At 40.9% G+C, this 11,584-nt stretch overlaps 1 protein-coding gene across 1 annotated transcript; it reads left to right on the top strand.

Moving 5' to 3' along the window:
- The first annotated feature begins 2,616 nt into the window (after positions 1-2,616).
- On the top strand, positions 2,617-6,314 carry tj (traffic jam). Its single transcript, XM_017090360.4, has one exon. It carries the CDS (start codon positions 3,189-3,191, stop codon positions 4,743-4,745), a length of 1,557 nt encoding a protein of 518 aa, XP_016945849.3. The 5' UTR covers positions 2,617-3,188; the 3' UTR covers positions 4,746-6,314.
- Positions 6,315-11,584: the final 5,270 nt, after the last annotated feature.

Genomic DNA, 11,584 nt, shown 5'->3' with positions numbered 1-11,584 from the left:
ATACCGAGGCATTGAAAAAGTTATAGCACAGTTAAAATAGTAAAGCTAAAAATATGTTAACAATTTAAACTTTGGTAAGGAAGTTCACGTTTGTAAGCATTTTTTACATACTTATACCAAAGCTTTCTCCTTTTGTTGTTATTGTTTTAAAAAGTGTTTTTACTCACGTTTTTTTAAATATAAAAAATATTACTGATCAAAACTTAAATATAAATTCAAGACTTTCTTCCATAAAATTAATAAAAATTAAATAAATCACAAAGTTTAGTTGTAACTTCAAAGTTAAGAACTAAGCTACGGTAAAAGTGGTTAGTTTACGTCTAAAAACTTTATGCATGGTATTTATTAAGGTAATTCGGTATAAGTAAAATATCAAGCGAAAAGAAATACTGATCCTATTATCAATGCAAAATTGCATACCAAAAATGTTTAAATGTCGATATGAAGCTGTCCTTCCTTCCTTCATCATAAATTTCGATCCCGAAATCTTTGCAGCTATGTATGTACATTGTATTTTGAAGGCGTTGGTAATTTTGGTTACTTCAAAGTTAATTTTTTTCTACCTTGAAAAGTAAACCGACTATATTTCCTCATACATTTTTTTAAGAATTTTAAATATGAAAAGTTGATTGGCATTGCTAGCCCAATTTCCATTCTCTCCACCTTTTTGGCGACCCAGTACTTGTTGCACAAACATGGCAGGAGCCTCTCAATCCCTGCTCATATCTCACAACAATATTACATCAGAGGAATCTGTTTGCCCAACGAAGCCAAAACATTTGCTCAAAACAAAAAAAAGGGAGTCCAAATTAAAGTAAAACAAGAGCATCCCATGTCCAAGATGGGTCGTCGGAGGTTGGTAAGGTCTGCATGTCCGTTTCCGCTGGCTCAGCAACAAAATGCACCTGTGCACCATGGAATCCGAATCCTTTGGCCAAAGCAAACACACACACACATGCCATATAGAGTAGGGAGTGTATTATATACGAGCCAAAACAAATCGAGCGACTTATCTCGGCTAAAACATCTCCCATTGACTTATGCACTGGAAAATGGCACAGTGGATGTGGATATTTCCTGGTTCTGTTGGTGTTTGTGCGACCCACTCCTGCGGACACATTCCTTTATGGATATATGTATGTGTGTCTGTATGGGTGGTATATCCATATCCATCTCCGACTTCTTATGGCGGTGGCCAGCCAAATGAGACTGGAAGTCGGCGAATGGGGCTATGTAGGAATTTCCGTGGTAGTTGCTCATAAATATTCAGGCACCAATACAGCCGCGGATGGGGAGAGCGACACCGATACACGGACACACGCACACGAGGGCAAAGTGGGCGGAGCCGACGACAGCATAAGGTGTGTCTGTGTGCCATTTTTTATGCGCTCCATGGCAATTCAAAACGCCTACTTCAAGAGCTCTGCCAAAATGAACCGAAGCGAAACAACAACAACATCGGTTGGGATTCCACCACCAAAGTGGCAGACAGAGCATAGATTTGTGCTCCTGCACAGTGGGCTCATTTATTGAAACTACTATTTTGGAATTTATATTTTTTAATATTTTTGATAGTTGGATAAAACCTAAGTTAGAATAGTCACTGCAATCTCAAGGTCATAAAGCAATATAATTTAAGGGTACACTTAAATTTCGATACAAATATTTGTACTTGCTTCGCCTTGTTACCTTATATTTCTTCAAATAAAATTGATTTACAAATTATGGGTTCTTATCGTCTTGATGCTTTAAACAAATGTAATTTCTCAATTGCATTACTTTTAAATAATTAATTTTATTAAAAGTTGGTAATAAATAAAATTGATAATGAAAAAGTATTTATCTGTAAGACTCTAAGTTATAAGTTTCGGTTACAATGGTATATTTGATCTTCTAAAGCGTTTGCAGATTTCTAATATTTTTCAGGTGTGATAAAAATGTAAAAAAGGAAGATAAAAGAAACGTAATAAAAAAGTTATATAAGATTTAATTATTTTGTGTTACAATAGTATGCCCTAGATAAAATATCATCTAGCAAAGATTTTAAGTTAGCTTTGGCTTAGAATAGTATAAATATAAAATATAATTAAAATAAATAGAATAGTATCTTGCAGATGCAGACATATCTATCTAAAGAAATACATATTTCGTTGTTTTTTATTATTAATTAAAATGATATTCTTTTTTATGATTCAGCCCACTGTCCAGTGCACCGAGTCTGCGAAGCTTTCCCGGCTCGACTTTTATTGTTGTGTGCGAGAACAGCTTGCCGGCAAGCAACAACAACAACAAGAGCAACATTGTGAAAGGGTGCTCTGGCTCTCTGCTCTCTCTCTTTCTCTCTCGCGGACAAGTGCTTTCGCCTTCCCTTCGCTTCCCTTCCTTTCCACTGTCAATTCCATTTCCACTGCCATTTCCATTTCCAGCAGGAGCCCTCGGAGCAGAAAGCCATCAGCGAATGGCGTTCGAGCTCGGTTTGGTTGTTGTTGTGTTGGTCGGCTTTTTGCTTTTGGCAAGACTGGTGGCTCTATGGAAATGGAATGGGGCCGAGTGTGTGTGTGGGTGTGAGTGTTGGAATGGGTGTGCGCGCGATTCGCTGCCATTCTAACAGTTCACGTCCAGGGAGCAGAGCATCCAGAGCAGCGCTTCCAGAGCAGAGCCACCCTCCAGTCAGTCCGGCAGTTCAACCGGATCCGGAGTTCAGTCGATACCGTTAACTCTTTCAAATTGGACGCGTAAGCGCGTTCGCGAAATTAGTGAGCGAGTTAGAAAGAGAGAGCGAGCTTATAAAAAGAAAGCCCCAAAGTGCGGAAAGTGATCGCCAAAATTCCAATTAAACTAAAATATTTAAGAAAAATAAAAATCAAATACCAATAAATACCAAGTACTGGCGAAGATAGACTTTCCAGTAAAAGTAGCCGGGAACTATCTTAAATAACAAAACATCTACATAGATCTTAAAAATAAATCTTTATATGAACTGGAACTAAATAAAATACATTTTGATTGATTGGCTCGTACAAGAACTCTAAGAAACCTTCAAGTAAAGAGCCTATTAAATCGAAACCCAGTTTCCGTAACCCCTGATCGCGTAGTTGACCTTCAAGACCGCCATCCCACCAACCAGCACGGCCACTCCCTTGCATGTGAGACCCGTAAACGACCCTCTCCGGTCCCTGGTCGATCCAATGAAAATGGAAGATCCCACCATAAACGACACGTACGTGCAGGAGTTCGATCTGCATCATTTGGAGGTGGGCGGAAACGGAGCTGGCCCGGCTCACGGTGGTCCCCATGTGACCACCATTGGTCATGTGAAGCGCGAGGATCACAGTCCGCCGCAACCGGTGGCCGTCAAATGGACAACGATCCATGGCGAGCCCACAAATCCGGAGGATGAACCCGAATCGCTGCCCCTTTCCGGACCAGAACCCGCCGGAGCCGTTGAGGTCTCCCCATCGCCGCACATCAAACTGAGGTCCTTTTCGGGACAGCACCAGTGGCACATGGACGAACGGCGCCTACATCCACTGTCTCCGCCGCCAGAGCAATATGGTCCGCTGCCCGGACAGGCGATCCTGGTCAATACATCCTCGGGAGCGGCGGGAGCGGGTGTTCCTGGTGGAGTACCCTCAACGCCCCCGGAAACGCCACCCGTGGTGGGTTCGCCCACGGGCAGCAGCAGTTGTCCTGCCCAGACCTATGCCCACCACTATGCCCGTACTCCGGGAAGCTCCGTATCTGCCTCCTCCGCCGCCGCCGCCGCCGCTGCTGCAGCTGCCTCCGCCGGAGCGGCCTCGGTCTCGGCCGGACTGAGCCACGACATGATGTGGCTGACCAACTCGATACGGGCGGATCAACAGCCGCTGGATCTAAGACCGCTGCCGTATCCGGGCTCCCAGGAGGAGGCGGAGGAGTGGGACAGGCAGCGGGATTACGCTCTCCAGGCGGCGGCTGCCCATCACCATCACCACGGACAGCCGCTGATGCAGGCGCAGCATCATCATCCGCATGGACATGGTGGTCATCCGCATCAGGTGGTGTTGCAGCAGGGCAAATATCCGCATCACCACCACCACCACTTCCACAATCTGGATTTGACGCCCATCAATATGCACTCCAATTCGTATGGCGGTGCTCCGGGCTCCCTGACGCCCACCTGTCTGCCCCAGGTGCCCAGCAATGGGAGTGGCAGCAGCAGCGGAGGAGGTGGAGGCGGTGGCAGTGGCAGTGGCAGCGGTGGTCCCGGCAGCGTGGGCGGCGGATCCTGTGTAATCACCCGGGCTGCCCTGCAACCCTGCCGCCCACTCTCCGCCAGCTCTACTAGATCCTCGAACAACATGTCACCCAGAACCTGTTCCGGTGCCTACAGCAATGCCACGCTGGAGGATTGCCTCAACGATGACATGCTGACCACATTGACGGTGAGGGAGCTGAACAAGCGACTCCACGGCTGTCCACGTGAGGAGGTAGTGCGTCTGAAGCAGAAGCGACGCACCCTGAAGAATCGCGGCTATGCCCAGAACTGCCGGTCGAAGCGACTCCATCAGCGCCACGAACTGGAGAAGGCCAATCGGGTGCTCAACCAGGATCTGCACCGCCTGAAGGTGGAGTACTCGAGGGTGTGCCAGGAGCGGGATGCCCTCATGCAGCGCCTGCAACGAGTGGGCGCCGCCAATGGCGGAGGAGCAGGAGGTGCAGCCGCCGGCGGCGATAGCCAAAGTTCCCCGGAATTCTACCTCTGACGCCAACTGGCGGTGGCCAGCGGCTCCTCCGCATCCTCGTCCTCCTCCACGCAGCAGCACCACCACCACCAGCAACTCCATCTCCAGCACCGGGGTCCGCAGTGGAATCCCCAGCAGGTGGTCAACTAAATGAAAAGCGTAACGGGTGTAAGGTATTTGCCAAAAAGAGTTAGTGTCCAACCCAAGTTGGTTATTTCCGCAGGTTTTCTTAGACATATTTTAAAGTTAATTGATACACAAAGTTCCAAGAATGTTTTCCAAATAGTTTGTTATAGGGTCTTAACTCGTTTAAAAATAATATTTAATAGAAAATATTTTCAAAGTTCAGTTGTATTCCCAAAACGAATTTGAATTCGATGTTATCCAAGCATTATCATAAGATTATCAGAACTTTATCTTTAACTTGTTTTCAAAAGAACTTAAATATTTGATATTGAACATTCAGTTTTGATTTTAAGCAAGGCATTCCCATTAACACCACTGTTGATATTTATACTATACATTCAGCTATCTTAAAAAAACTACATCAAAAATAGTACACATAACATCCTATTTTTTTCTCCCTAGAATTCATGTGCATTCTCTCATATATTTAAAAGAATTTCCATTTAATCAATATTGCTGAACTATTCATCATTTTCAAGGAATTCAGTTGAAAATTTTTACTTTGAAATTTTTGAATGGGGTTTTTCTAGCGGTTAATTCTCTATTAATTTGATTGCGACAATAAATTCCGATTGAATATCAGTTTGAGAACTTCGAAAGTGATCGACAGAGATTGAAATACATAGATAGAGAGAAAAGTTAGAGAGAGAGTGCATGTTTGGATGGAACTTTTGCTGATTATCAGTCTGACTAAGGCAAAGATCGATTATAATTAACACTAATTCGAGCGCGTATGTATAAAGGACAAACATTGTATAAAACAAAGGAACAACAACAAACATAAAGTAAAATTAAACTAGCAGCTTCTGATTAACAATCGCTACATTATTACAAATTACGAGTTAGTAACACACGCTTATTTGTTGATTAGTTCTAGCCTTAGTTTCTCTACTAGTATTAAGCGAGAGCAGAAGCGAATATTAATATCATAGATGCGATAGTTGTTCTTAGAGGCCGTGTTTCCGTTTCCGTTTTAGCCACAACCACGCCCCCCGCTCCATCCCTTCAGAAAGCAATAAAATTACTAAAACTAAAGGTTGTATTACGTTTAAATACCGCAAACTTCAAGAACCGATGTTGTATAAAGTGAAACTGGAACAAAATGAAGAGCAAAACTCAACTGAAGTAAACTAAACAAACAAGTCCTATACAATGTAATAAGCACTGAGAACGATAATGAAAAATGTAAATACACCCACACACTTACGTATAAAAAAGGCGATTCTGTACATTTTAAGATTTATTGAATGCATTCTTTCTGTCTTTGTGAAACTAGAAGAAAAACACGAATACTGAACGCAAAAAATTTAAGATAAATTAATAACTAAAAACAATTGTGAGTAGTTTTAAGTGTGCATAAAACAATTTAGTAATAAATAAATCTAAATTAAAGCATAAACAAAATGCGTATGTTGTTATTTTATTCCTAGGGTAATGTCTTTTACAGCAAATTTTCGGAACTCAAGAAATCCTTAACTCAACTCATCTTTAAATTACTAATGACCCAATTCTATAAGTCAAGATCAGAATATCCAGGTAAGCCGTTATAACTCAGCTTGAAAGTTATGATCTTGTAGATAAAAACGAACAGATTATTTAAAAAGCTAAGACGTTACTAAAAATAATACTAATTCAAGTAAGACTGTAAGTTTATTAATCAGCGTACTACCATATCGTGAAAATAATCTGTTTGAAATATTTGATTTTTAAAGATAAAGTCTTTATGTTTCTCTTGAGTCAAATAATTTAACAAAGTCCATAAAAATATAATTTGTATTTTTAGCATGATGAAAAGCATTTTTTCATGTCTATTTTAAGTTCTTGTAATCTTTTAAGAGACAATATTTTGTTTTTTATGATATCGTTTTTATATTTCGGTACTGCATTGGCACAATTTTCTTTATTCAGATCTAGGCTTAGAAACCTCGAGTAGATCTCAGTTTTCATCATAGATTGGACCGAATCTCGTCCAGTTCCGAGAAGTCCATTTGCTGTGTGGTCTGTCGGCGTGGATAAATGGGCTTCCAACAACGACGACCACCGAGGGCAACAGTTTAAGAATCAAAATAAACATTTCGAACCCTCTGGGGCCTCCGATAAGTTCTGTCAACAAACTTTGGTCGCGTAACGGCGCATGCAGGAGCAATCGGGGAGTTGGATCTGAGCTGCAGCATTGAATTACAATCGTCAACATGGAGATCAACATCAGAGGCATTCGCAATCTGCCGGCCCCTTAAAGTGGGGAATACTTCTGGAGAGCAGTCCAAAAATTCTTTCGAGGCGGCGTAATTCGGCAACGATTGGAGGTCCCAATCTACACTATCCATTTTCTCTTCTTACCGCCTCGCCCTGTAAATCTTCATTAATAAAATTTAGGTTCCTCAATCTTGTTTGTTTGCATTGCATTTTTAATTTCACTCTATTTTTTTTGGTGTCACCCGCTCTTTTCAGAATCTGGTCTTGAATTTATTATTTTTATTTTGGTTTTATGAATTTCCTGCCCTACCAAGAACTCGAATCTCCTTCCCTATGACAACCGTCTCTTGGGAGTTTATGTAACCAGACGAAACCACTCGATCAAAGAATTGCGCAAGAAATTTTGTTGAAATTGGGTTTTTTTTTGGACGAAGTGATGGCGATCGCCATCAAGTGGCCATTTTACTTTGTTTTCTTTTGACTTTGTTATTTATTTTTCTTCTAGCTTAATTCTTGGCCAGCAGGAAGTGTCAAATTTCGATTTCTTTCTGCGCATGCAATACAAATGTTGGAAAAAAACTATAGCCGAAATTGGAATCAACTGACAGGCAGACGGATATTAAAACAAAAAAATTTCAATTGATTTTATTTATCAAATAAAAAAGAACAAAAATTGTGGAAAAAGTCAAATAAAAGTATGGACTAGTCTTGATTTTGGATCCACAGTATTAAAATAAGACATTATTTGCCTACAATTTATACGATAATCTTGTCTGGGTGGTAAAATGTTTAATATTTCATTATATTTTTCTGCATATCTCATTTCACTTTCCTTGATTGCATACCAGAGACTTTTCTGGCTCATAACCAATCCGATAGCAATTGGAACTCCGATATCTCTCGAGTTCTGCGACATTTTGGGATTCAGCTTCAAGTGCAGATTAAACAATAATTATGAAATTCTGATGCAAATCGCCGGCGACACAATGTCTCCTTGTCCCCAGCTCTTTTCCCAACTCCAGTTCATATTTTAAGCCGCAGGCCAGGACACGAATAATATCCAGGGAGCAGGCAGCTTGAGTGGATGTCAAGAGTGGATGAGCCGGCGGAGTGAAATTTTTGGGGGGAGAGGCGTTGAGTGCCCGGCATCTTGTCAAATGAAATTTATAGACACGGCAATGGCAATCGGTGAATTGTCATGGCCATGGGGCTAAGTTCATCCTGGGCATAATCAGTGCTTAGGGGCAGTACAGCACCCGTACCATTAATAGTACCCCTTACCCTTACACTTTCCTGGAGACCAAACCAAAACCATCTCGGACAACTGGGATGATTGTCAACATTATTATGGTCCACACACACACCGTTTGATTATGCTGCGCATTCGGGGCACTCTTTTTATGCCTGCACTGCGACGTGTGAAGGCTTTGATGAGACATACACTGAGAAAAAAATAGTGAACCTTACCAAGTCATTCATTAAACCAGCAGGAAGTAGTCAAGAAGTATGATATAAGCCCATTTCTTAAGGGAATTTTTTTTAATTATTATAAAATATATAATAATAAAAAACTTTTGTAAAAACATTAATGATACACTGCGAAAAAAATATAGAACATTTCGAAGTAATTCATTAAACCACCAAGAAGTAGTCAAGAAATATGAAATACACAATTTTTTAAAGAGAACTCATTTTTTTAAAAATATTATACAATATCTTATAATAACAAAAAGCCTTTCAGCAATATTTTTATGATTGAATAAAAACAAATATTCTATTACTCTGTAGGTTCTTACCTGTACTTATCGTGGATATAAAAAAACGAACACCAAACTCTGGTATTAATATCACTGTTTTAAGGAGTCGAACTTATAAATATCTCAAGCAAAAACCCCAATTTTTTTGGGTGTAGTGATGGGATCGGATGGTGTGGGATGGGAAATATCTTCTTGGCCTGTCTGGTTTGCGGGGTGGTGCGTTTTTTATGATGCTCCTCAAGTGGACGAGGATGAAGCAGCGTCGAGCGACACGCTTAAGTGGCTCGCATACCCTATTAGACATACGCCCCCCTCCCTTTTGGCTGGTCTTAATTCAATCGATAGTTCACACATGTAATCGCATGGCCGGATGATTGGGGGGCTTCTTCCTGCATTTTACTTTTACCCCAAGTCTACCCGATTTCCCGCTTTTCTTTGGGTTTGCATGCCAAACACGTAGCGTTGACATTGAAAGGGGAATGGGGGGTGTGTTTTGTTCCCATTTTCTGATCTGACTTTAACCTTAAATCGTTAACACATTAGTTTTCCAGCAGTTGCCGCGTCACTCTACTCATTAGCTTAATGAAGAGCGGCCAGCGAGTCCTTCAGAAGCTCATTAGCTGTCGCTTTGTTCGGTCCTCGAAAGTTTTTCACCAAAATATGCTCGTAAATCTCGTTTTGGCAGCATCGAGAAAGGGAAATTTATCGCGTCAAAGGACAAGTGCCAAAAAGTTTTCGACCCAAAGCCTATCAATCATTGATGTGTGTGGATATTAAAGAGGATAAGATTCTGGGTCTTAATTGTTATCTTTTTAGTACAAAAGAGCTAAGAAAGTTAATTAACTTAAGGATATGTGACTTTCAAAATAAATAAAGGAATATGTTTTTACTTCGATTTTGTAATACATAATTTAAAATTTTCAATATAATTTAAAATTACAGCACCACAAATTGACTTTATTTTCTCAATTGTTTAAAGAACAATTACAATCTGCAACATACCCATATAAAGTTTTTACAACCATTGTTAATCGGCAAAGCGTAATATCTACATCTGTCACCTCCTTTCCTCACCGGATTCCTCCCATTTCTAATCTGTGGGCTGGCATCTTGTGCGAGTCTAAAAGTTCTTCCTTTCCGGCAAAGAATCCGCCTTACCCATCCCCATCAAAAATAAGGTCCATTGTCTTGCGTTTTTTATTGATGGACTGCCTTGGCTGCTTTTTACGACTTCACCCCGGCCGCTTGGTGAATGGTCAGTGTCAGTTCAGTGTCACCCCCCCTCCCCAGTTCATTTGTACATCCTTATACAATGTACATCCTTGGCCATGCATCTCTGTCTATCGGTCGTCCCCAAGGCGATTTTCATACTTCGACATCCGTTTGCAATGTATCTTTATCGTTTTATACCGCTTCCGTGGCCAGGACTTGGACTCCTTCGGAGTCGCATAATTTCCGTAATGACCAATGATATAAATGGAACTCATTTGCCAGTCCCCGCATTCTTCTGCTCCCAGTTGTATTGATGCGCTGCCGTAAATCGCTTTGCACCCCCTCTAAGGTTCCAAGTTCCCAAGTTTTCTGGACATGGACGGCTTCGACTCCTTTAACGTTTGTAATAATAAATTAAATCACATTTCGGTCTTTTTTTCTTTCAGCTATACCCTCTCTGAGGGTTATATAAATACTTCAACATGGTTTTTTCCTTGTTGTTAAATAATTTTTAGGTTACGATAGAAGGCGGGGATGAAGGCGGGGATGAAGGCGAGGTCTATTGAAGATATGAACAAAAACGTCAATTTTAAACGTTGTTAAGGCAAACAACATTTTTATAGTTCATATATAGTTCATACAACTTTTTTAAAATTAGGACAGAAAAAGGACAGCTTAATATTTTTTTACATTTTTCTATGCTAAAAGCAATTACAAAGTCCTAGAAGGAATGATTTATTAATATACACTACAGTATTGTATTGATTGTATTTGATTCAAATATTGGTTACATTCAAATTAAATGGAGATATTTTTAAGTCGTATAATATCATATAAGGTGTTTAAAAATCAATCATAACTACTGTTATGTTGTTGAAAAATAAATTCTTAGATTTTCTATAATTCCTTAAAGAAAGGGAACTGGAATCGTCATCGTAAATGTAACCTCTACTGTTTTTTAGGGCGCTTGGTGTGCGTCCATGTGTGTGGGCCCCTGTATGATGTCTCTCCGGTTCATTGGCTGTGGCCCATAAAAAAGAGGCAAGTGGATGAGGGCGAGTCCGTAGCATAAAGCATATGAAGACATTTGCCTTCGCCTTCGACTCCGGGCCATTACAAATTGGTTGAATTTGATTTTGGCCCAAAAAAGCGAGCTGCGGTGTCCACTGCTCGGTTGGTTTCGGTGGCTTTCGATGGCTTTTGGTGGGTTGGGCGATGGGTGATGGGTAATGGGCGAAACTATTCTGGGGCAACCTTCGAAGAGCTGTGGGTTTTAGCAGAAGGTTGAACCAGTTGGTAAATGCCCCGCCGTCGCCGCCGAAGCCCCAATCTAGATCCGAAAAGCCAGAACCAGGTAGTGCTGGCGACACAGGTGCAACCAAATTGTTTTTGCCTCCATTAAGTTTTTCTCTTCGCTTTTCATTTCGGTGTATTATATTCTTTTTAATATTATTGTTTTTTCTTCACTCCGAGCTGGGTGTTTTCTTTCCGCCGATTCGGCAGATTTAC

Source organism: Drosophila suzukii, chromosome 2L (genome assembly GCF_043229965.1).
Source record: "Drosophila suzukii chromosome 2L, CBGP_Dsuzu_IsoJpt1.0, whole genome shotgun sequence".
In the NCBI taxonomy this organism is placed as follows: domain Eukaryota; kingdom Metazoa; phylum Arthropoda; class Insecta; order Diptera; family Drosophilidae; genus Drosophila; species Drosophila suzukii.
The sequence above is the reverse complement of the archived record's forward strand: the minus strand, read 5'-3'. Positions and strand labels throughout refer to the sequence as shown.

What these genes read in the sequence shown, in the direction of transcription:
- tj (XM_017090360.4), top strand. Translation starts at nt 3,189, where the DNA reads ATGAAAATGGAAGATCCCACCATAAACGACACGTACGTGCAGGAGTTC.